A 27,181-nucleotide genomic window follows, 5' to 3' on the forward strand; every position below is an offset into this window, starting at 1 on the left:
TTAAAGCAAGCTAGCTGCTAAACATGCACTCCCAGCTCTACATCACCACAGGAGATCATCTCATATTAGAATAAAGTCTTTGTGAGATCTTTATTTATCTATGTTTTATTCATTCATGGGATGTGGATGTCACTGGCTGGGCCAACATTTGTTGCCCATCCCTAATTGACCCTTGAATCGAGTGTCTTGCTTGGCCATTTCAGAGGGCAGTTGAGAGTTAACCATGTTGCTGTGGTTCTGCAGTCACACGTAGGCCAGACCAGGTAAGGACAGTGGGAACCAGATGGGGTTTTACAACAATCGGCAATGGTTTCACGGTCACCATTCAACTTTTAATTCCAGATTTTTACAGGATTCAAATTGCTGCCATTCTTCTACCTCAAGACCTGAAACTAGCGATGCTTCACAGAACTCAAAATACTCACTTAACAAAACTTGCATTCACCTGACACCTCCTGTGGTAAAACGTCACAAGATTAGACAAACTGAGCCACACATGGAGATGGTGAAATGTGTGGTCACAGAGGTAAGTTACAAGGGGGCACCCTGAAGGAGAGAGATGGACAGGTTTTAGAGAGGGAATTCCAGAGCTTAAAAACCCTGGTAGCTGAAGACACGATCCCAATGATGAAGTGAGCTGGGCAGGAGACGCATGACGGGCCTCTCAAGGAGCGGCACGGTGGCACAGTGGTTAGCACTGCTGCCTCGCAGCACCAGGGATCAGGTCACCAGCTGTGTGGAGTTTGCACGTTCTCCCTGTGTCTGCATGGGTTTCCTCCGGGTGCTCCGGTTTCCTCTCACAGTCCCAGAGATGTGCGGATTAGGTTGATTGACCGTGCTAAATTGACCTTAGTGTCTATTTCCTCTTCCACCTTCTTCTGTCAGAGAAAGATACAAAAGTCTGAGGTCACGTCCCAACTGACCCAAGAACAGCTTCTTCCTTGCTGCCATCAGACTTTTGAATGGACCTACCTCGCATTAAGTTGATCTTTCTCCACACCCTCGCTATGACTGTAACACTACATTCTGCGCTATCTCCTTTCCTTCTCTACAAACGGTATGTTTCATCTGTGTAGCGCAAGAAACAATACTTTTCATTCTGTTAATACATGTGACAATAATAAATCAAATCAAATAACAACCCGTACATTAATGTTTGTTATCCTTCCCTAATTACCCTTGAACTGAATGGCTCGTTCGGTCATGTCGGAGGGCAGTTAAGAGTCAACCGCAATAATGAGAGTCTGGAGTCACATGTAGGCCAGACCAGATAAGGATGGCAGATTGCAGGAGTGAACCAGAGGGAAATCCTTTACAGCGATTGATGACAGTCTCATTGCTGTGTCTAGCTTTCAATTCCAGATTTGTTAATTAAATTAAGCTGCCATGGTAGGATTTGAACCCGTGGCCCCAGAGCAGAAGCCTGGAGCCTCTAAATTATCATTGCAGGAACCTTACCACTAGACCACCATGTTGCCTCACAGAGCCAGGGACCCGGGTTCAATTCCAGCATTGGGTGGATGTGTGTGTGGAGTCTACACGTTCTCCCCATTGTGTGTGGGCTTCCTCCAGCTGCTCCGGTTACCTCCCACAGTCCAACGATGTATCATAGAGTCCCCAGAAGGAGGCCATTTGGCCCATCAAGTCTGCACCAACCACAATTCCACCCAAGTCCTATTCCCATACATTTAGCCTAGCTAGATCTCCTGATACTATGGGGCAACTAAGCACGGCCAATCCACCTAACCCGCATATCTTTGGATTGTGGGAGGAAATCGGAGCACCCGGACAAAACCCAAGCAAAAACAGGGAAAAGATGCAGACTCCACACAGACAATGATCCCAGCCGGGAATCGAACCTGGGTCGCTGGCACTGTGAAGCAGCAGAGCTAACCATTGTGTCACCTACATGGATTAGGTTGAGTGGCAGTGCCAAATTAGTATTCAAAGATGTGCAGGTTAAGTGGATTAAACATGGCAAATTGCCCCTTAGTGTCCAAAGATGTCCAGGTTACATTGATTGGCCATGGTAAATTGCCCCTTACTGTCAGGGGGATTAGCAGGGTAAACTCATGGGGTTACGGGGAAATGGCCTGGGTGGGATTGTTGTCGGTGCAGACTCAAAGGGCTGAATGGCCTCCTTCTGCTCTGTAGGGATTTTATGAATGGTGGGAAGGGAGTGGCCAACGCTCCTACAACGGATCACAGTTTGGCGAGTGAGGCTACAACATCTGTATCTTCTTTGAGAAGTGAACTCAGATGTCAAATAAGGATACGATCGCACAGCGGTCGTGTTACTGAGCTGGTAACCTAATAGCCCAGCCTCATGATTTGGACAACCAAGTTCAAATCACAGCCTTGGCAGCTGAAACGCAATTCACTAAATAAACCCAGTTCCTGCCACAGACTCCCCAGAGGCGAGAGGTGCTTTCAACGGGAAACCCCGTGGACAACGGCAGGGCCTGAAGGTCCTGCCATCAGCCAGCGGCTTGCCACCTCATGCCGCTGGGAAACATGGCATGGAGAGGGTGGAAAAATCCTGTAGTAATTTTAAAATCTCTAATGCCTTCGACCAGTTTACTTACTCCAATGTTTTACCCCGGCGCCTTTGTTTGCAAGATGGACAAAGGACAATGGAAACAGGGGACATGGAAACACACCCCCATATTCCCCTGTCAATCATCGACACAGAAGACCGCAGCCCTGCGCATATATTCCCAACCCCAGACACAGGGAACAAGATAAAACCAATCCCAGACATGCACCCCAACAAGCACAGTGTTACAACTGTGGACAACCCAACCATTTTGCCCGTGATTGTTTCAGGGGACCAGCAAATCCTGCACACCCATATACTCTTGCTGATCACCGACACAGGGAACCACAAGGCCGCACAGAACATAGGCCTAACCCCCCGACACCGAGAATGATACAGAGCTGAGCCCAGAGGCCCACGCCCACAAGTACAGTGTTATACCTGCAGGCAACCCAACCATTTTGCCCGGAACTGTAGGACACCACCCTACACGACCATCTCAGCGATTCCCCAACAATGGAACCCAACCCATGCCCCTCAAAGGACCAGCCCGACAAGCAGCTACAACCTCCACCCAGTATCCCCAGGACCAGCACATGCACCCACGGTCCCTGCCCCAATTTACAGGGCTTCAGGAATAAAATCCCGGCCCAGAAGACGCTGACTAAAAGGAAGGGGAACCCGCAAACCTTATCCCGGCGCCCCTGGTACCAGGACTGCCAGAACCGTTTGACCCGACGCTCACTACCAGGGGTGGTAATGCAGTGGGTACCTGGCAGCCAAAGCCCACCCACATAGGCTCCCTTCACTGAGGAAGAATCGGGACATCACAGTCCAGATGGTAAATAGCTTTATTCGTCCACTCCACACAACACCCAATTGAAGAGGGCTTCTTATCTACCCACATTACCCTGCGCTGTAATCTTCCCACACACCGCATTTGGTTGTGGGATGAGAAATCTATTGTTACCCTGAGCCATGGTCCTCCAATAACAAGGACACATGCCACATACCCAACATTTATTTTCACGCTCTGCAAACTCCTTACCCTCACTCAACCCCATTAAACAGATTGCCAACCAACCCTTCGTATGACATTACTGGGCCTTTATTATTCATTCACTTATTTCTTTGTCTTTTTTTTCCTCACAGCCACTGCATCTGTGCATCCAATTGCCAGTGTTATTTTTATTCATTCATGGGCATCACTGGCTGGCCAGCATTTATTGCCCATCCCTAGTTGCCCCTTGAGAAGGTGGCGGTGAGCTGCCTTCTTGAATCGCTGCAGTCTGTGTTCTGTTGCCTGACCCTCAATGCCATTAGGGAGGGGAATTCCAGGATTTTGACCCAGCGATTGGGAAGGAACAGCCAATATATTTCCAAGTCGGGATGGTGAGTGGCTTGGAGGGGAACTAGCGGGTAATGGTGTTTCCCATGTGTCTACTGCCCTCCTCCTTCTAGATGGAAGTGGTCGTGGGTTTGGAAGGTGCTGTCTGAGGGATCTTTGGTGAATCACTGCAGTGCTTCTTGTAGATAGTACACACTGCTGCTACTGAGTGTCAGTGGTGGAGGGATTGAATGTTTGTGCTATCGGTCAAGGGGGTTGCTTTGTTTGAAAGTCAAATGATGCAACTAACGCCCACCCAACCAAAGATCAGACAGTTTAGTCTGGGAGACTTAACTGCCTAAACCATGGTGTGCAGAGGTACAACTGGAGATCTACTGACACTTAGAATCATAGAATCTCTACAGTGCAGGAAGAAGCCATTCAGCCCATCGTGTCTACACTGACAACAATCCTACCCAAGCCCTATCCCATAACCCTACATATTTACCCTGCTAATCCTCCCGAGGGGAATTTAGCATGGCCAATCCACCTAACCCACACATCTTTGGACTGTGGCAGGAAACTGGAGCATCCGGAGGAAACCCACGCAGACATGGGGAGTGTGTGCAAGCTACTCACAGACAGTAAGTCAAGCTGGGAATTGAACCCGGGTCCCTGGCGCTGTGAGGTAGCAGTGTTCAACACTAGGCCACCATTCTTCCCACTTTGATGGCACACAATTGATTTTTCTTCTATTCAGAAGCAGACTAAAGCAATCCATAACACAGAGTACAGAAACAGACCATTCAGTCCAACTCACTAAAGCTGATGCTGAGGTGGCACAGTAGTTAGCACTGCTGCCTCACAGCGCCAGGGACCCGGGTTTGATTCCCGGCTTGGGTCACTGTTTGTATGGAGTTTAAACATTCTCCCCATGTCTGTGTGGGTTTCCTCCGGGTGCTCCGGTTTCCTCCCACAGTCCAAAAGGCTTAGGTGTAGTGGCCATGTTAAATTCTCCCTCGGTGTACCCGAACAGGTGCCAGTGTGTGGCGACTAGGGGATTTTTACAGTAACTTCATTGCAGTGTTAATGTAAGCCTTACTTGCGACTAATAAATAAACTTTATAAAGATGAGTGGAGAGGTAGATTTCACAAACACAGCCTATATAGGCAAAGGCACAACAGCAAGACAATGGTTGGAATTCGAGTCTTTTCATGTAATCAACTCACATTCCAACCATTATCATGCAGTTGTGTCTTTGTCTCTATATGCCGTGTTTGTGACACCAACTTCTCCACTCATCTGGTGAAGGAGCAGCGCTCCGAAAGCTCATGAATCCAAATAAATCCATTGGACTTTATCCTGGTGTTGTGAGACTTCTTACTATATTATGGAATGGTGCAGCAAGTTGGAGAGGCCAAATGGCCTGCTCCTTCTCCCATTTTTCATGCAAACTCTGCCCGAGCCTCCCATCAGCACAACCACATAACCCTCTCGAGGTTATCCAGGTTTTCCCTAAATGTTTTAAACGATCACACTGCCTGCACATTTTATTATTCAGCATTGTAACTAATATCTAAAATAACATGTTGAATATGAATGTTTCTGACGTGTTCCAACTCTTTCGCCCAGTCGTCCTCCTCTGGCACCATCTGTCAAGCTGCAGGTTGGCACAATCCAGATTGAAGGGGCATTTCCACTTCCAGACACCCAGCTCCCCAGTTGTGAGGGATGGCAGGCATTCCCCATAACCCTGCCGGCACCCAGACTGGCACCGGGTCCCAATCACACCCCTCCCCACCTCAAGTCCTGCTCAATCTCCTTCGGAGGTCAGAGAGTTTCCCCTGGGATGTGACTGCAGGTTTGCTCTGTGGCCAGGAGTACCCTCCTGGGTTATTGCGTCAAGAAATCTTTTGTTAGAGACCCTCTCCTGCCCTCCTGTCTATGACCCTCGTTCTCGCTGTCCTCCTCCCACCTTCCTCCCAACCCTTCCTCTGCCCACAATGGCACAGCAGTTAGCATGGTTACCTCACAGCGCCAGGGACCCAGGTTCAATTCCAGCCTTGGGTCACTATCTAGTGTAGAGTCTGCACATTCTCCATGTATCTGCACAGGTTTCCTCCAGGCGCTCCAGTTTCCTCCCCCACTCCAAAGATGTGCAGGTTAAGTGGATTGACCATGCTAAATTTCCCCTTAGTTTAGGGGGACTGGCAAGGTAAATGTGTGGGGTTGCGGGGGTGGGATTGTGGATGGTGCAGACTCAATGGGCCGAATGGCCTCCTTCTGCGCTGTAGGGATTCTATGATTCTAGCCGCACCTTCCAAACCCACAATCACTTCCAGCTAGAAGGACAAGGGCAGTAGACACACGGGGAACACCACCACCTGTGATTTCCCCTCCGAGCCACTCACCATCCTGACTTGGAAATAAATCAGCTATTCCTTCGCAGTTGCTGGGTCAAAATCCTGAAATTCCCTCCCTAACAGGACTGCAGCGATTCAAGAAGGCAGCTCACCACCACCTTCTCAAGGGGCAAGTAGGGATGGGCAATAAATACTGGCCTTGCCAACCTCACCCATGACCCACAACTGAATAAAAACAATCTTACATTTCTTCAGACCTGATGACAGTCACTGACCCTAAACATTTCCCTCCTCAGATACTGCCCGACATGCTTGAGTATTTCTGTCAATTTTGAGCTATTATTTCAAATGGCCAGTATCCGCAGTCTTTTGCTTGTATTTTTTTAAATTGGAAGAGCTTCCCAGAAGTCTATCCCGAGTTGTCCGTAGATTTTTAGCCCGTCGCTTCCGTGGGAACGTGTACCAACAGGGGATTGAGTCACTTGGCAGCTTTGGTGGGTTTGACAAACTATGAAATTAGTGTTTGCCCTTAGACATTCCAGCTCCCTTAATCCAGCTTTGCTTTTCTGGCCATGGAATTTATAAATCCTTAAAAATCTATTACTTATTTACTCGCAGACAACAACGGACAGTTGACAAACTTGAACATAAGAACTAGGAGCAGGAGTCGGCCCTCTGGCCCCTCGAGCCTGCTCCGCCATTGACCCGCTCGCTCTCCATAACCCTTAGTTACTTTACTGTTCAAAAATCTATCTATCCTTGCCTTAAAGACATTCAATGAGGTGGCCTCGACTGCTTCACTGGACAGGGAACTGCACAGATTCACAAGCTTTTGGGTGAAGAAGTTCCGCCTCAACTCAATCCTAAATCTGCTCCCCCTTATTTTGAGGCCATGCCCCTAGTTCTCGCTTTGACCAAATAGTCTCCCTCCTATTTTCAGACAGTTTGCATTCACCCCACACACAAGCACCCAGGCTGTGACCGCCTCCAACAAGAAGGAATTTCACCTTCTCCTCTTGACCTTCAATAACACTCTCACGGTTGAATCCCCGACATCCTGGGGGTTACCACGGAATAGAATCTGAACTGGACCAGTCACAGAAATACTGTGGCTACCAGAACAGGTCAGAGGCTAGGAATTCTGTGTAGAGTAACTCACCTCCTGACTCCCCAAAGCCTGTCCACCATCTACAAGGACACAAGTCAGGAGTGTGATGGAATACTCCCCACTTGCCTGGACGGGTGCAGCTCTCACAACACTCAACAAGCTCGGCACCATCCAGGGCAAAGCAGCTACACTTGATCAGCATTCAATCCACAAACATTCTCTGTCTCCGCCATCGACGCACAGTGGCAGCCATGTGTCTCATCTATAAGATGCACTGCAGCAACTCACCAAGGTTCCTTGGGCAGCACCTTCCAAACCCACAACCTCTACCATCTAGAAGAACAAGAGCAGCTGGTACCTGGGAACAAAAACAACTTACAGGTTCCCCTCCAAGTCTCTCACCATCCTGATTTGGAAATATATCGGCCGTTCCTTCGCCGTCACAGGGTCAAAATCCTGGAACTCACTCCCTACCAGCACTGCGGGTGTACCTACACCACACGGTCTGCAGCAGTTCGAGAAGGCAGTTCGCCACCACCTTCTTATGGACAATTAGGGATGGGCAATAAATGTTGGCCTAGCTAATGGCACCCACATCCCATAAAGCGCTCTAAAAAATGATTATGCTGGGCCTCTGGATGACTAATCAGGCGACATAACTGTCTTCCCTGGAGTTGCCCTAGAGATAGCCAACTTAATTTCCCCTCCATATATGGCTCAGAGAACTGACCCTGAGTAGGATTGGGGCCAAGAATGTTCCAGACATCCCACAAAGGATTAGCAGCCAGGATTCATACAGGTCTCTGTAACTTTCTTCTGGTGGAAGTGAGTGGAGTTGAAGGAGAAGGTGTCCAATTTGGGAATGAGTTCAGGCAGTTGGAGGAGGACAGCGGTGGGCAGAGCCTTGCAGACCTCTCCACAAGGAGGAAACAGAGGGTTTGTGAGCCAAAGAAAGGTCATCAACCCAGAAACAGAGCTAACAAATAAAAAGAGGGGTGATCCTAATGAAACCTAGATCCTGAAGGAATTTGACAGGGTGGATGTTGAGAGGATGATACAATCCTACAATGCAAGAGGAAGCTATTTGGCCCATAAAGTCTGCACCAACAACAATCCCATCCAGACCTCATCCCCGTAATCCCATTTATGTACCCTGATAATCCCCCAACACTAAGGTACAATTTAGCATGGTATATCAAAGAATCAAATCAAAGAATCCTACAGTGCAGAAGGAGGCCATTTGGCCCAGAGTCTGCACCGACCACAATTCCAACCAGACACTATCCCCATAACCCCATGTATCTGCCCTAGCTAGTTGCCCTCATAACCTACACATCTTGGGACATTAGCATGACTAATCCACCTAATCGGCATATCTTTAGATAATAAGGGGCAATTTAGCATGGCCCATCAACCTAACCCACACACTTTTGGAGTATGGGAGGAAACCGGAGCACCCGGAGGAAACCCACAGGGAGAACGTGCAGACTCCACAAAGACAGTTACCCAAGCTGGGAATCGAACCTGGGTCCCTGGCGCGCTGTGAGGTGACAGTGCTAACCACTATGCCATCCATGTTTCCTTTTGTGGGGGACTCTGGAGGACAGAGTTTAAGTGTGTCACATGTGAAGAACATGCTACTTATGAGAGTCACTCAATACTCGTGGAGCTGTACCCTTCAGCACGAGGTGAGAAGACTGGGGAGGGCGTTACAATGGCCTTCGAATGTGGGCTGAACAAAGTTCTGAATGACACCTGTCCAGATCTGTCCATCTCCACCTGCCCAAACTCACCCTTCTAACCCTACCCATTTCCTCAAGCAGCACTAACGTATCAGAGTCGCTGATCTTCCAACAGCCCAAAACCTCTCTTGTTGCTTCCTTGAACAAAGGGCTGAAAGGTCTCCAACCAGCCCTGCCCCTCGCTCTGCCAATGCTGAGCACTTCCTGCATTTTCACTGCATCAGTACAGCACGGGAAGGGGGGCTGGCCACTCGGCCCAGTCTGTGTGCATACTAGCTCTCCAAAAGAGCAGGTCACCACACCTCACCCCACCCCCGCCCCCCCAGCCCTCTTCCCATACTTTTGCACACTCTCCCTTTTCAGATAGTAATCCAATTCCCGCTAGGATCTCCCATTTTAACACAAGATCCTGCTCCCATGCCCACATGTCTGTCCTTAGCCTGCCGCAATGTTCCAGTGAAGCTCAATACAAACTGGAGGAGCAGCATCTCATTGTCCGGCTCGGCACTTTACAGCCTTCCAATCCCAACATCGAACTCAACAACTTCAGATGATTGGCTCTACCCCACCTCGACCCCTTTGTTTTCACCTTCATTTAATTTTCAACCATTCTCTATCTTTTCCGGGGCGGCACAGTGGTTAACACTGCTGCCTCACAGCGCCAGGGACCTGGGTTCAATTCCAGCCTCGGGTCACCGTCTGTGCAGAGTTTCCACGTTCCCTCCGTGTTTGCATTCTCTCCGGTTTCCTCCCACAGTCCAAAGACGTGCGGGTTAGGTGGATTGGCCATGCTAAATTGCCCCTTAGTGTCAGGGGGATTAGCAGGGTAAATATGTGGGGTTACAGGAATAGGGCCTGGGTGGGATTGTGGTTGGTGCAGACTCGGTGGGCTGAATGGCCTTCTTCTGCACTGTAGGGATTCTATGATTTTATTTAATTTTTAAACTGTTCTCTACCTTTTATTTCTTTATTGTCTTTCTTTATTTCCTCTCTCCCCACTCTTTTCTCCCATTTTATCCTCACTTTCCTTACCTTTTTTCTCCCCTTTCTCTCAACTTTACCTCTCTCCCGCCCATTCCCCTTCCCTCCCCCGACACCTTCATCTGTCACAGTTCACCCTCTGATTTCAGCTTCTCTGCCATTTGGCCATTCACACCTCCTATCCTCTCTACGGACTGCCATTAGCAGCCTTTTCCCCTGGTTTCTGTGGCTATGAATCATCTTTCATTCCCTCCCCCCGCAGTGTAAATATCTCCCACTTTCTAAGCCTTTTAGCTTTGACAAAGGATCGTCTAGACTCGAAACGTCAGCTCTTTCCTCTCCTCACAGACGCTGCCCGACCTGCTGTGATTTTCCAGTATTTTCTCTTTTGATTCCCTCTTGGATGCCTCAGTTGAACCAGGCTGTACCACACCTGCATTCCAGACCCCGACCCCTCGCCGTGTGAAAAGCTTTCTTTTGTCACTTCTCCTGAAGTGAGCTCAAAAACTTTTTCCCACTTTTGATCTCAAACCTGCACATACAAACAAGGAGCCGGAGGGGGCCATTCAGCCCCTCAAGCCTGCCCCCGCCATTCAGTTAGATCGTGGCTCATCTCAAAGCCACTGCCAAATCTGTTTGCTCCTCAATCAGAAAGTCCCCAATTTGTGCCGTGCTCAGTTACTGAATCCCAGCTAAAGTTTCAGGTGGGGACATTTCCATGGAATTCAGGGATCCGGTTTCTAGTCAATATTATGGGACAATTCCGAGGGAGTTTTCAGTGCATCCCATGGCTTTTATTTTTCTGAGGTGATTGGAAATGATAGCCAAGGCTTAGTTTTTGTAGACGTGTGTATGGGTGTGTGTCTGTGTATGTTTGTATGTGTGTCTGTGTACGTGTATGTGTGCACGCGTGTGTGCATGCGCACACGTGCAGTGAATATTTTGAACACAGGAGCAGAAGTTGGCAATTCAGACCCTTTGAACCTGCTCCACCATTCAATCAGATCATGGCTGATCTCTCCCTGGTATCAAATCCATCTCCCCACCTCTTCCCCATACCCCTTTGACCAGTTTATTAAATTAGAAATATATCTATCTCCCCCTTGAACCCATTTTAATGATTCAGACTCCACTGCACTATGGGTGACAAGTTCCACAAATTCACCACCCTCTACAAGAAGTAGTTCCTCCTCATCTCCCTTTCAAATCCACCACCTCTCAACCTATACCTGTGACCTCTTGTTCTAGATTGCCCCACAAGGGGAAATGTTGGGTCTACATTCACTCTATCAATCCCTTTTAAAATTTTACATACCTCAATCTGATCCCCTCTCGTCCTTCTAAACTCCAGCGAGTACAAGCCCAAACTGTTTAATCTCTTCTCCTACGCCAACCCCTTCATCCCAGGGATCAATCTGGTGAACCTTCTCTGAACTGTCTCCAATGCCACCACATCCTTCCTCAAATAAGGAGACCAAAACTGGACACAGAACTCCAGATGCGCTCTCACCAACGCCTTATACAACTGCAACAACACTTCTCTACTTTTAGTCTTTTGTAATAAATGCCAACATCCTTTGTTAAGGTGAGATAACGGTGTGGAGTAATGGGGAGAGGTTATCTTTAAAATTACAACTAGATGACAGGAAGCACTGCTTCATTCGGAGGCTATTGGGAACCTGGGGGCCGGTTTAGCTCAGTTGGCTGGACGGCTGGTTTGTGATGAGGAGCGATGCCAACAGCGTGGGTTCAACTCCCATACTAGCTGAGGTTATTCATGAAGGGTGCGCCTTCTCAGCCTTGCCCCTGGCCTGAGATGTGGTGATCCTCAGGTTCAATCACCACCAGTCAGCTTTCCCCTTTTTCAGCCAATGTCACTTTGGTCTATGGCAACTTTACCTTTATTGGGAATCTGGAACTTTCTTTTCCCGCCCAAAAACAAAAAGCAGCTGAGGCTGGGTCCACAGGCAAAAGTGTCAAACTGAGATTGACTGATATGTGTCAGCCACAGAGTACTGAGGGATATGGAATCCAGGCATGATGGGACTGGCTCGAATGGCCTCAGCCTCAAGGTTCACTCAACCGATTCCTGGGATGAAGGGGCTGCCTTGTATCATAGAATCCCTACAGTGCGGAAGGAGGCCATTCGGCCCATCGAGTCTGCACTGATCACAATTCCACCCAAGGTCTATTCCCGTAACCCAACATATTTACCCTAGCTAATCCCCCTGACACCAAGGGGCAATTAAACACGGCCAATCCACCTAACCTGCGCATCTTTGGATTGTGGGAGGAAACCGGACAGCCCTGAGGAAACCCACGCAGACACGGGGGAGGGGGGAGAACATACAAACTCCAAACAAATAGTAATGTGAAGCCGGGAATTGAACTCGGGTCCCTGGCACCGTGAGACAGCAGTGCCAACCACTGGGCCGCCCTGGGGAAAGGTTGGGCGTACACTGATTGGAGTTTTGAAGAATGAGGGGTGACGTTATTGAAAGGAAGGTCCTGAAGGGGGTTTGACTGGCTGGCTGTCGAGCGGGAAGTCCAGCATGCACAGCTTAAAAATATGGTGTCTCCCACTTAATAACGAGAACTTTTTTCTCTCAGAGAGTCCTTAGTGTTCAGAATCCTTCTCCCCAGAGAGCAATGGCGGCAAGGCTATCAAGATCGAGTTACATAGAACAAAGAAAATTACAGCACAGGAACAGGCCCTTCGGCCCTCCAAGCCTCACCAACCATGCTGCCTGACTTAACTAAAACTCCCGACGGTTCCAAGAACTATATCCCTCTATTCCCATCTCATTCATGTATTTGTCAAGACGCCCCTCAAAAGTCACTATTGTATCCGCTTCCACTACCTCCCCCGGCAACGAGTTCCAAGCACCCACCACTCTCTGTGTAAAAAATCTACCGTGTACATCTCTTTTAAAACTTGCCCCTCACACCTTAAACCTGTGCCCCCTAGTAATTGACTCTTCCACCCTGGGAGAAAGCTTCTGACTATCCACTCTGTCCGTGCCTCTCATAATCTTGTAGACCTCTATCAGGTCACCCCGCAACCTCTGTCGTTCCAGTGAGATCAAACCAAGTTTCTCCAACCTCTCCTCATAGGTAATGCCCTCCATACCAGGCAATGTCCTGGTAAATCTTTTCTGTACCCTCTCCAAAGCCGCCACATCCTTCCGGTAGTGTGGCGACCAGAATTGAACATTATATTCCAAATGCGGCCTAACTTAGGTTCTATAAAGCGTCGACATGACTTGCCAATTTTTAAACTCAGTGCCCTGGCCGATGAAGGTAAGCATGCTGTACGGGGGAGGGGGGAGAACAAACAAACTCCAGACAGATAGTAATGTGAAGCCGGGAATCGAAGCCTGGTCCCTGACACCGTGAGACAGCAGTGCCAACCACTGGGCCGCCCTGGGGAAAGGTTGGGCGTACACTGATTGGAGTTTTGAAGAATGAGGGGTGACATTATTGAAAGGAAGGTCCTGAAGGGGATTTGACTGGCTGGCTGTCGAGAGGGGAGTCCAGCATGCACAGCTTAAAAGTAAGGTGTCTCCCATTTAATAACGAGAACTTTCTTCTCTCAGAGTGTCCTTAAGTGTTCAGAATGCTTCTCCCCAGAGAGCAATGGCGGCAAGGCTATCAAGATCGAGTTACATAGAACAAAAAAAATTACTTCTTGATTACCTTCTCCACCTGCGTTGCTACTTTCAGTGACCTGTGTACCTGTACACCCAGATCCCTTTGCCTATCAATACTCCTAAGGGTTCTGCCATTTACTGTATATTTCCTATCTGTATTAGACCTTCCAAAATGCATTACCTCACATTTGTCCAGATTGTCACATTGTCCAAATCTGCCACCTTTCCGCCCAAGTCTCCAACCGATCTAGACCCTGCTGTATCCTCTGGTGGCCCTCATCACTATCCACCAAACTTTGTGTCGTCTGCAAACTTACTAATCAATCCAGTTACATTTTCCTCCAAGTCACTTACATAGATTACAAACAGCAAAGATCCCAGCACTGATCGCTAAGGAACGCCACTTGTCATCCATTTGGAGGGATTTTTGATCAGCTAAAAAGTCAAAGGTCACGGATGGGGGGGGGGAGCAGCCTATTGAATGATGAAGGAGGGGCTAACTGGGAGCGGAACCCGCAGGAGGGGGGAACCAGTTGGAGAGAGCGCAGTTGAAGGGTCAGTCACAAGGGGATCCAAGGTGAGAGGCAGAAGGAATGTGAGAAAAAATGCTTTTTACACAGAGGGTGGTGAGGCGGGTGAAAAAGTACCTGGATGAGCACTTGGCGCATTCAAGGCTATGGGCCAAGTGCTGGTAATTGGGATTAGGTGGGAGGTCAGATGCTTCACACAAATCAGAGCAGGTTCAATGGGCCGAAGGGCCTCTGTGGCACCAAATGCAATAGAAATGTGGAGAGGACGACGGCTAATTCAGAACCTCTCGACCAGGGGATTGGGGAATGTGCAAAATGGTGGCACAGTGGGAAGGGGAGAGGGGGAGGGGAAGTGGGGGCGGTGGGGGGGAGGGAGAACAGGACAGGCGGGGGGGGGGGGGTCAGGGGACAGGGAGGTCCAAGGAGGGTAGGGAGGGGCGGCTGTACAGGGCCTGAATGGGGTGGGGTGGGGGTGGTACGGGAGACAGGGCCGTGTGCGGGGGGGGGGGAACAGAGGGGACAGGGCCATTGTGCGGTGAGGGGAAGGGACAGGGCCGTGGGGGAGAGGGGGGGATGGAGGCTGTGCGGGGGGGGGGCAGCAGGGAGGGAGGGAAGGGGGCCGTGGTGGGGGGAGGGGGGCCATTTGGGGGTGTGGTGGGGGGGCAGGGAGACAGGAGTGGGGACGGGGTGGGGGGGGGGGGGTAGGAATAGGTTAGTGTTGTTGCCATGGGCGTAATTCAGTGAGATTTCCCATTCTTGGCCAATGTCCCACTCCATATGTACCCAGCAGGCATGCTGGATCTCAGGCACAACTGTGAAGCACTCTGTAGTTAAATAGCCTCCCACTGCTCACTGTACAAAGATATGAGGTGGATTGACCATGCCAGTTGAATGGCTGTTCCTTGGGTCTGAGGCCCCAGTGAGTCAGCCTGGGCAAACTCAGCAGCGTCCGGCGAGATGGCAAAATCAAGAGTGAATTCACTGTTGAAACGTGAATAGCTTCAGACCAGCAGTAGCTGTTCAGGTTGGGCTTGGTGCTCCTGTCTTGAATCCACAGGCCTACCTCCTGACCTACGCTAAAACTGTTCATCGAAACACGGCCAGCAGCTAAAATCAAAGAGTAAAGTAATCAAAACCTGAACTGGGACTGTGTCTGCTTCCACATTTTCACGAGGTCGCAGTCCGTCAGTGATGGTAATACACAGACAGCTGGATTGTGGCTCGCAATCCAGCTCAGTTACAGATTTTTGAATATTCAAGTTCAATTTTTAAAAAGCAGTCAGAGAGATCATAAAACTGCCAGGATTACTGTCTAAAAAAAAAACCAACTGGTCGTCTGATGCCCTTTAAGAAAGGAAATGTGACAGTTTAACTCGTATAACACCTGCCATAGCACACCCACAGTGCAGAAGGAGGTTGTAAAGCCCATTGAGACTATACTGACTCTCTTAAAGAGCATTTCACCCACCCACACCCAAATCCCAAGCATTTAGCATGGCCAGTCCACCTAACCTGCACATCTCTGGACACGAAGGGGCAATTTAGCATGGCCAATCCAACTAACCTGCACATCTTTGGATGCTAAGGGGCGATTTAGCATGGCCAATCCATCTAACCCACACATCTTTGGACACTAAGTTTCTCCAGGACGTGCCTGGAGTCTCCAGTAATTCAGGATCAATGTCCAGGATGCAGGGACCCTGGAGAAAAATCATTGGGACTTAAAAAAGATTTTTAAAAATATATATATTTTCTTTATACATTTCTCTTTACCAAATATAAAATATTGAGAATGGGAGAGTGAAAGGCTGATTGGCTGACAGGCACGCATCATCAGACAGAGTAACAACTACTTTTGCTTTCCGATTGGTGCAGGAAGGCATCACATCACAAGGAAGGACGTGTTGACTGACTAATGGGAAGGGGAACAAGTCATGTGATGGGGAGAGTCATATGATGAAACCTCCAGGAATACACTTCTCGCAGTTGGCAACACTAAATTAATCCCACTCCCCAGCTCCCCCCATCGCCCGGCTTTGCAAATGTACATCTATTTCCCTTTCTGAAAGTTATTATTGAACATGCTCCCAACACCCATCACGGGGCTGTAAGAATGGAGTGTTTTGGTCCCCGTCAGTCTCCTCCCGAGCTCTCTGCTGCTACAGATGTCAATACTCAGCAACCTCGATCCACTTGACCAGAAATGCCAAGTGACAGTGGGGCAAACTGGATAAAGCAACATCTAGAACTCTACAGTGCAGAAATGGGCCCTTCGGCCCATCGAGTCTGCACCGAACACAATCCCACCCAGGCCCTACCCACATATCCCTACATATTATACCCACTAATCACTCTAACCTACACATCCCTGGACACTACAGGGCAATTTCTTAGCATGGCCAATCAACCTAACCAGCACATCTTTGGACTGTGGGAGGAAACCAGAGCACCTGGAGGAAACCCACGCAGACACAAGGAGAATGTGCAAACTCCACACAGACAGTGACCCGAGCCGGGAATCGAACCCAGGACCCTGGAGCTGTGAAGCAGCAGTGCTAACCACTGTACCGCCTGCATCTACAGGTTCCCAGCTGCTGTGTCTCCCAGAAAGAGCTGTGCCCTTTGCCAGGCTGTCCCAGAACAGTTACAAGGTTGGTATCCACCCAACCATGCGGAAAAATTGCCCTGGTATGTTACGTCCACAAAAAAGCAGGGCAAACACAACCTAGCCAATTACTACTCTCATCACTCTCCTCTCCAACACCAGATTGTTGGAAGATGATGACGACGGTGCTATCAAGTGGCACTAACACAGCAACAACCTGCCCAATGATGGTGAAGGGTCACCTCACCATGATTTTGACAATGAAGGAACAACATATCTCCAAGTCGACATCGTTTTGCAACCTTGGCCCAGGTGGTGAGTCTCTGCCCTCTATATCAGGGGCGTTTGACCATCATGTGGTCATGTGCCAGTACTTGGCACATGGGGTTAAAATCTGCACCAGCTGGGCTCATACCTAACTCAGGGGAGGGTAACTGTGATTGGATGAGGTCACATTCCCAGGAGTTCCTCAGGGTCGTGACCTTAGCTACTTCCTCCATGGCCTTCCCTCCAACAGAAGGTCAGATATTCAATTATGATCGGACGGCACAGTGGTTAGCACTGCTGCCTCACAGCGCCAGGGACCCTGGTTCGATTCCAGTCTTGGGAGACTGTCTGTGTGGAGCTTGCATGTTCTCTCTGTGGGTTTCCTCCAGTTGCTCCAGTTTCATCCCACAAGCCAAAGATGTGCAGTTTAGGTGGATTGGCCGTGCTAAATTGCTCCCTTAGTGTCCCAAGATGGATAGGTTAGGGGATTGGCTATTTTAAATTGACCCTTGGTGTCCCAAGGGGGATTAATGGCATAAATATATGGGGGTATGGCAATAGGGTCTGGGTAATATTGGAGAGTCAATGGGCAGAATGGTCTTCCTCTGCGCTATAGGATCCAATGATAATATTCATAGAATCATAGAAGCGCAGAAGAAGCCCTTTTAGCAACAATCCCATCCAGGCTCTTATCCCCGTAACCCCACGTATTTACCCTGCTAATTCCCCCTGACACTAAGGGGCAATTTAGCATATTATTCTACGACTAACTAAGGTGAACCAAAACCAAAGGCCCATCTCAGAGGGCAGTTGAGAGTCAGTCACATTGCTGTGGTTCTGGATTCACCCAGACTGGGTAACGTTGGCAGATTTCCTTCCCTAAAGGACATTAGTGAACCAGATGGGTTTTTCAAACAATCAACAATGGTTTCATGGTAGATTCTTAATTCCAGATATTTGAATTTGATAAAAACTTCCACTATCTGCCTTGGTGGGATTCGAACCCGGGTCTCCAGAACATTAGATTATTAATCCAAAAACTCGTCTAATGATAATACAACCAGGCCTCCCTGTCAAAGGCAGTTCAGAGTCAATGAATCCCTTCTACTTGCAGAAGGAGGTTATTCAGCCCATGGCAGCTGCACTGACAACAATCCCACCCAGACCCTCTTACCATAACCCATCGCATTTACACTGCTAATCTCCCTGACACTGAGGGCCAATTTACTTTGTTCATTATCATTTGCCACTCCCCAGCTAATGGAACAGTTCCCTCATGCAGTCAGACCCTAAGAACGTTGGGGGAATAAGGAATAAGCAAGTTTTATGTCATGCTAGTGCCAGGCAAAGACCACCCCCAACAAGAGACAGCCATCTCATCTAGTTAGTTTATCACCAAGTCCCCTCACCACTTCCTGGAAGTCAACATCGACCCAAAAACTCAACTGGACTAACCACATAAAAACGGTGGCTTAAAATGCTCAGAGGCCAGACATTCGATAGTGAAAGTCTCACCCCCCCATGCAAAAGGTGACCTTTTTCGGTCACCTTAGTTTATGTTCTTATGTTCTTAAAACCAAGGCCTCTTCACCACCTACAAGACTCAAGCCAGGAGTCTGATGGAATACTCTCTGCAGAGTTTACAAATTGCTCAGCGCCATCCCTGGCAAAGTAGGCACCCCATTCACCACCTGAAAACATTCGCTCTGCCCACCACCGGCGTCTGAAGTGGGTGCTGTTGGCAAGACACACTGCAGGTGCTCACCAAGGCTCCTTCAACAGCACCTTCCAAAGCCACAGCCCACCACCACGGAGAAGAAACAAGGGCAGCTGGTGGCAGGTGAAACATCACCAACTCCAAGTTGCACTCCCGTGTCAATCTGGAGATGTATTTGTTCCTTCATTGTCAACATCATGGCACTCTGTAGCTACCCTTCACCAGCCCAGGCTGCAGTGGCAGTCCATCGTCACCTTCCCAAAGACAACAAGGAATGGACAAATGCCTGCATCCCAAAACTCTGTTAATCTCAGAGAAGTACAAGATCATGAGGGGCATGGATAGGGTGGAGAGGCAGAATCATAGAATCCCGACAGTGCAGAAGCACCATGTGGCCCATCAAGTCTGCACCAACTCTCCCAAGTAGCATCCCACCCAAACCCAATCCCCATAACCCCAACTATTAATCTCCCGAACCTACACATCTTTGGACACTAAGGGGCAAATGTAGCATGGTCAGTCCATCAAATCTGCACATCTTTGGATATGAAGGGTCAATTTAGCATGGCCAATCCACTTAACCTCCACATCCCTGAACTGCAGGAGGAACCCGAAGCACTCGGAGGAAACCCACGCAGACACAGGTACAAACTCCACGCAGATAGTCACCCGAGGCCGGAATCGAACCCAGGTCCCTGGTGCTGTGAGGCAGCAGTGCTAACCGCTGTGCCGATAGGATAGCATTTTTCCATCAGTAGAGGGGGCCGATAACCAGGGGGCATAGACTTAAGGCTAGAGGAGAATTGAGGAGAAGCCTTTTCACTCAGAGGTTGGCGAGAGTCTGGAACTCACTGCCTGAAAGGCTGGTCAAGTCAGAAACTCTCGTAAACACTTAAGGAGCATTCAGATATTCACTTGCGCTGCTGTAAACCCCACCAGTGCAAAGAGCAAAAGGCAAGAAAATGGGGTTAATATAGTCGGATCTTTGACTGGCATGGACATGATGGGCCAAATGGCCTCCTTTGGTGCAGTAAACATTTATAAAGACACTCCCAGAGGATAATAAAGGAACATTCATCTCCCCTCTACATATGCCACAAATACTAAAAGGTCCAGTCTCGAAACATTGGCTGTATCCTCCCTCCACAGACACTGTCAGACCTGCTGAGATTTTCCAGCATTTTTCTGTTTCAGATTCCAGCATCTGCAGTATTTTGCCTTTATAATACTGAGCCATCCTGGGTGAACTGGTTCCTAAGGTAGAGGGTGTATTCAGGAGAATTATTGCTGCTTTTACATATTCCATCTTGGTTTGGACCCAAAACATGAATAATTTGAGTTAAGGTGATTTTTAATTGCCCGTTCCGGCTTGTTCTGTCTGGAAAACAAATTCAGAATCCAATCCTCTCCCGGTACCCATGGCAGCCTCTGCCCTCGTCCTCCTAGCTGGTGGAGGTCACCGGTTTGGTGAAGAAACCAGGGGCTTCTGGGCTGCAGCATAAGATGTGAAGCCCCACGTTGTCGAATTACCACACGCTTGACAGAATGGCTCCTGGCACCCAAAATCATAGAATCCCGGCAGGGTAGAAGGATGCCATTTGGCCCATCGAGCCTGCAACAACAACAATGTCACCCAGCCCGATCCTCGTAACCCCACGTATTTACAGTCCTAATTCCCCCTGACACTAATGGGCAATTTAACACGACCAATCTACCTAAACCACACCCCCGCCCCCCCCCCCCCCCCACATCTTTGGACTGCGGGAGGAAACCGGAGTACCTGGAGGAAACCCACGCAGTCTAAGGGGGAATGTGCCAGCTCCACACAGAGAGTGACCCAAGCCAGGAATCGAACCCGGGTCCCTGGCGCTGTGAGGCAGCGGTGCTAACCACTGTGCCACCGTGCTGCCCTGAATCCAACTGCACTTTTGTCGACTGAACCTCGACATTGAGACAATGCTCCCGTCCCCTCCCCTCCCCCTCCATGGGCCAGCCCAAGTGTGGGCGATATTTAGACATAGTTAGAGACCAGGTTTTTTTTTAAATGTAATGCCTTAATTAAGACTCTGTCCACTTATAAAGGGGATTAATACATCGAACTTGGGTAATAGATCAAAGCAGAGGTGACCATTCAGCCCATTGTGCCTGTGCCAGCTCTTTGAAAGTTCAATCCAATTCTTGCCATTGCCCCAGCACTTGCCCCCCAGCTCTGTAACTGTTCCTTTACAAGCAGTTATGGTATTCCTTTATGAAAGTTCCTCTGCATCCTGCTTCTCAGGTTGCACATTCCAGATCAACAACAACTTGCTGCATAAAAAATATTTCATGTCCTCAATTTCAGTTCACCTGAAAGGACATCATAAGAATTGGGAAGAGGAATTAACAGCAGGGCTTTCTAAGGAACCTTATTCGTTACCCTCAGTACAAACCCTGCCTCTCACTACCCATTCAAAAGATATTTTCAGTTCGATGCACCGGTGTTGTGGTCAGTGTTAATGGCCACTGTCCACCAGCAGACAGCGTCTAACTGGACTGCAATTCCCTTGGGTTACTCTCGCCCCGAGTCCAGACAGTGACTGCTGGCAGACTATTTGGCCATGAGTAGCATCACTGTGATTGTGGTCCTCCCTGAGACCCTCCTCAGGGCATATTCCAACAGTCACAATAAATATAAACCCCACTTAATGTGCACCGGGTGGCACGATGACACAGGGCTAGCACTGCTGCTTCACAGTGCCAGGGACCCGGGTTCGATTCCTGGCTTGGGTCACTGTCTGTGTGGAGGCTGCACATTCTCCCCGTGTCTGCGTGGGTTTTCTCTGGGTGCTCCAGTCTCCCACCACAGTCCAAAGATGTGGGGGTTAAGTGGACTGGCCATTCTAAATTGTCCTTAGTGTCCAAACATGTGCAGGGTTGGTGGATTGGCCGTGCTAAATTCTACCTCAATGTACCTAAACAATAAAGTAAAGTTTACTTAATAGTCACAAGGAGGCTTACATTCACACTGCAATGAAGTTACTGTGAAAATCTGCTAGTCACCACACTCCGGTGTCTGTTCAGGTACAATGAGGGAGAATTTACCATGGCCCCTGCACCTAACCTACACGTCTTTGGATTATGGGAGGAAACCGGAGCACCAGGAGGAAACTCACGCAGACAGGCACCGGAGCATGCCGACTAGAGGGATTTTCACAGTAACTTCATTGCTGTGTTAACATAAGCCGAGGCAAAAAAAAAACCCCTCCTAATTTTGATTTGATTTGTATTGGAATACAATGAAAAGCATATTTTTTCTTACGTTCTATACAGAATGTCCACCCCTACCTAATGTGCAGACACCCCCCCACCCCACACACACACACACACACACACACACAAAGCATGCACCCCTAATTAAGGTGTACACCCTCCCTTTGCCACAGCCCAGTCAATGGTACAAACAAGAACTCCATCTATTTGAACACTGACAAGGTATCTAACCTGACCTGCAATGGGCTTTTTAAATACCGTTACCCCCCACTCCCTGAAGTTAACCAAGTCTAACACAAGCTTACAAGGGGCCTGGCTTTCACCCCAACCCCAACAAAAAAAAACATACAAACAAGGGGAGGGAGTCGGCATAGAGGCTTTACAAACTTCTCAGTTTTATTCCAGTCCTGATTCAGATCTGCCCCAGCACCAGCGAGGCTGCAACATTTCATTTTAGCAATTTGGAGAACGTGTTTATACTCCTTCCCCTGTGCCCTTTCCAACTGGAAATGTTAACGGTGTGCAAGAACTCCCATTTCAACCTCATTTGGGGGAAAAAGCGGGCGGGAGGGTGAAAAAGTGGGTTGGACTTTCCCAGACACAGACATTGCAACGGGGCCTGTAGCAATGGAGTAAAACAGAGAGGGGAGGGAGGGAAGAGAGAGAGATATATCTACGTTTTGTGTTTGAAAAAAAACACACACATAAGAGGGTTTGCAGATGCATGTGCTTTTTTTAAATAAACAAAAGCCTTGCATTCCCCCCCAAAACAAAAACCAATCGAAGAAAGAAAAGGTTGCAGTTATTGTAAAAAAAAGGGGAGGGCTGGAGAGGCTAAGGAAGCAAAACTGGGCCCCAAAGCTATTATCAATAACATCCCATTCTTTCCCCTTCTCCATCTCATTTCATGTTTATTTCTCTGCAGCCTTTGATCAGTTTCCAGTCGCTCCCAGGCGCGACAATGTATCCAACATTTGTTGCAAATCCCCCTTCATTTTTCTCCCCCTCCTCCTCTGAGGATTTTTTTTTCCCAGGCAATGCCCCCCTCCTCCTCCTCCTCCTCTCCATGATTTCCCACTGGATACATTAAAGGCCCTCTATTCGACTCTTTGTGTCCTGTGTGTGTGTGTGTGTGTGTTTGGGAGGAGGGATTTCCCCCCCACGCCTCTTTTGTATCGCTTTAACTTTGCGTGTGTTTCCCCCCCACCTCTTAAAATTGCAGCCGTAATTCGCAACCCGACTTGAAATTGACCAGCGCTGGGCAGAGACTGGCCAACCTCTCTCTGTGTGTGTGTGTGTGTGCTTCAAATCCCAGATACAGCGGCCTTCTTGGGGGGAGGAAAGGCAGGGAGGGAGTTGGATTGAGAATTAAACGATGGTTACATTTATAAATACATTTTATCTTTACCTGGCTTTCACTCCTGAGGGTGATCTGTCGTAAGTCCATCCTTGTCCACTCCCCAGTGGGTCTCCAAATCCGGAAGCTGGGTAATTTCTATCCATTAAATTTAGTTCGAGTTGTCTCCCTTTTCTCTCTGCTTCTTTTTTTTTAAATTGTTCAGACCAGAGAAGGGTTTTTTTTGCAAGACGTTCTTGGACTGTACTTTTCTCTCTCCTACCCCCCCCCCCCAACAAGGAACAGACTTGATTGTATCTAATGCTACTTTATGTTGGTGTGGTCCAGATCTTTATTCTGTCTCGGGTTACCAGACGAATAGAAAAAAAAACTAATGCAATGTGTGTATATATATTTAAACAGAAAAAAAAAGAATTCTTGCAAGGGGGGGGAACTCACGGTGCGGCCATCTTTCAGGCTCTCTCTCTCTCTCTCTTTGCCTGTCTGTGATCTCAATACCCAGAATACATTTCAGAGAGAGAGAGAGAGAGGGGAGGAGGATCACATATCTCAGAGCTATCCCACTTGTAAAAGGGGACATACACACACACACACAACACTCATCCAGTACCAAGCACACACAGCAGAATGGAGACAGAGAGGGAAAAAAAAATCCACAACCCTTAAAATGCATGCATTCCCCCCAAAATCAACAGATTAAAAGCAGTAGAGCTACCCAGATAAAACAGAAACAAGACATTCAAATCAGAAAGGAAGGTTGGGACCCAACACCAAGCCAGAGATTTGCTTTTAAAAAAGAACACACACACACACACACACAAAACCATTGCATTGATAAGCTGGGGAAACATTGTAAGCCAAATTTTATTCTTGGCATCTGGGCCAGTGCTTTGGCTCAGACAATAGATTTCACCTGACTGCACCTGGCGTGTGAGGGTCCCCTTTTGTGTCAGGGTTGCAATCCTGGTCTTGTCCCTGGAGGGTCAGCATGTTACACTCACCAGTGCCCCCTTTGCCTTGTGGTCAAGGAAGGGCCGGTGTGAAATGGGTCTCCTCTGCTTCCTCAGAACGTGCCAACTCAGCAACCTCAGAGGGCAACAGTTACAAAAGTGTTAAGCTGGCACAAAAGGACACACTGTTCTGAGGGTGCAACTCCGTTGTGTTATTAAGGTTGGTGTAGAGGGAGCTTTACTCAGTATCTAACCTGGGCATGGACGAGTGCAGCGAGTGGTTAGCCACTGCTTCACAGCACCAGGGACCCAGGCTCGATTTCTGGCCTCAGGTCACTGTCTGCATGTTCTCCCCGTGTCTCCGTGGGTTTCCTCTGCGTGCTCCGGTTTCCTCCCTGAGTCCGAAAGATATGCTAGTTAGGTGCATTGGCTGTGCTAAATTCTCCTCAGTGTACCCGAACAGGCGCCTGAATGTGGCGAAAGGGGGATTTTCACAATAACTTCATTGCATAGTTAATGTTGGCCTACTTGTGAAGAATCTTTACACACACCAGGTGCCATCAGGTGAAATATTTTGAATGCAGGAGGCGTGTCAAAGTCACTTTCCATGCACCAGGATTCTTCAGATGTTAGTATCTATTCTGAGTCCTGGGAGTGTTTGACAGGGCAGTGTAAAGGGAGCTTTACCCTATATCTAACCTCGTGCTCAATCTGTCCTGGGAGTGTTTGTTGGGGAACAGTGTACAGGGACATTTACTCTGTATCTAACCTCATGCTGTACCTGTCCTGGGAGTGTTTGATGGGGACAGTGTAGAGGGAGCTTTACCCTGTATCTAACGTCATGCTGTACCTGTCCTGGGAGTGTTTGATGGGGACAGTGTAGAGGGAGCTTTACTCTGTATCTAACCCCATACTGTCCCTGTCCTGGGAGTATTTGTTGGGGGACAGTGTAGAGGGAGTTTTACTCTGTATCTAACCCAGTGCTGTACCTGTCCTGGGTGTGTTTGATGGGGGACAGTGTAGAGGGAGTTTTATTCTGTATCTTACCCCGTACTGTCCCCGTCCTGGGAGTGTTTGATGGGGGACAGTGCTGAGGGAGCTTTACTCTGTATCTAACCTCGTGCTTTGCCTGTCCTGGGAGTGTTTGATGGGGGACAGTGTAGAGGGAGCTTTACTCTGTATCTAACCCCGTGCTGCACCTGTCCTGGGAGTGTTTGATGGGGACAGTGTAGAGGGACATTTATTCTGTATCTAACTCCATGCTGTACCTGTCCTGGGAGTTTTGACGGTGATGTGGAGATGCCAGTGTTGGACTGGGGTAAGCACAGTAAGAGATCTCACAACACCAGGTTAAAGTCCAACAGGTTTGTTTGATAGCACAAGCTTTCAGAGCACTGCTCCTTCATCAGGTGAGTGGGAGTTCTGTTCACAAACAGGACATATAAAGACACAAACTCAATTTAGAAAATAATGGTTGGAATGTGAGTCTTTACAGGTAATCAAGTCTTAAAGGTACAGACAATGTGAGTGGAGAGAGGGTTAAGCACAGGTTGAAGAGATGTGTATTGTCTCCAGACAGGACAGTTAGAGAGATTTTGCAGGCCCAGGCAACTTTGTACCTGTCCTGGGAATGGTTGATGGGGACAGCATAGAAGGACATTTAGTCTGTATCTAACCCGACACTGTACTTGTCATCGAATTTCTACAGTGCGGAAAGCAGCCATTCGGCCCATTGAGTCTGCACCGACCACAATCCCATCGAGACCCTATCCCCATAACCCCATGCATTTCCCTAGCTAGTCTCCTTGACACTGAGGAACAGTTTAGCATGGCCAATCCACCTCATCTGCACATCTTTGGACTGTGGGAGGAAACTGGAACACCTGGAAGAAATCCACGCAGACACGGGAAGAATGTGCAGACACCGCACAGACAGTGATCCAAGCCAAGAATCAAACCTGGGACCGTGATGCAGAAGTACTAACCATTGTGCCACCATGCCACCCATGTCCTGGGAGTGTTTGACGGGGACAGTGTAGGGGAAGCTTTACTTTGTAACTAACTCCATGCTGTATCTGCCCTGGGAGTGTTTGATGGCGACAGTGTAGAGGGAGATTTACTCTGTATTTAACCCTGTGCTGTCCATTCCTGAGGGTGATTAATAGGGACAGTATCAAAGAAGTTTTACTCTGTATCTAATCCTGTGCTGTACCTGTCCTGTCAGCGTTTGATGGTGGACAGTGTAGAGGGAGCTTTACTCTGTATCTAATCCTATGCTGTACATGCCCTGGGAATGTTTGATCAGTACAGTGGGAGCCTTCGTTTTGATTTATTATTGCAGTACTGGGATACAGCAAAAAGTGTTGTTTCTTGCACACTATACAGACAAAGCATACCATTCATAGAGAAGGAAAGGAGAGGGTGCAGAATGTAGTGTTGAAGTCATAACTAGGGTTTAAAGGAAGATCAGCTTAACATAAGGTAGGTCCATTCAAAAGTCCGATGGCAGCAGGGAAGAAGCTGTTCTTCAGTTGGTTGGTACGTGACCTCAGACTTTTGTATCTTTTTCCTGATGGAAGAAGGTGGAAGAGAGAATGTCCGGGGTGCGTGGGGTCCTTGATTATGCTGGCTGCTTTTCCAAGGCAGCAGGAACTGTAGACAGAGTCAATGGACTTTTGAATGGACCTATCTTGCATTAAGTTGATCTTTCTCTACACCCTAGCAATTCCTTAGTCAATGACTAAGGCAGCTTTGGACCAATTCAGGCAGAATAATTAAAGAGACATTGTGGATCCATC

The 27,181-nt window shown here is 48.5% G+C and overlaps 1 protein-coding gene across 2 annotated transcripts in view; it reads right to left on the minus strand.

Annotated features, from left to right (window-relative positions):
* Positions 1-23,893, minus strand: part of LOC145361592 (proline-rich protein 12-like) — a 73,716-nt gene extending 49,823 nt beyond the window's left edge. For both annotated transcript variants that reach the window (XM_080217440.1, XM_080217438.1), the window contains exon 1: positions 23,485-23,893. In XM_080217440.1, the coding sequence (XP_080073566.1) occupies positions 23,485-23,579 (95 nt within the window). In that variant the 5' untranslated portion in view covers positions 23,580-23,893. The remainder of the gene's footprint in view (positions 1-23,484) is intronic.
* Between the last annotated feature and the right edge of the window lie 3,288 nt (positions 23,894-27,181).

The sequence above is a fragment of the Carcharhinus amblyrhynchos genome, chromosome 35 (assembly GCF_965287045.1).
Source record: "Carcharhinus amblyrhynchos chromosome 35, sCarAmb.v2.hapA, whole genome shotgun sequence".
Taxonomy (NCBI): Eukaryota; Metazoa; Chordata; class Chondrichthyes; order Carcharhiniformes; family Carcharhinidae; genus Carcharhinus; species Carcharhinus amblyrhynchos.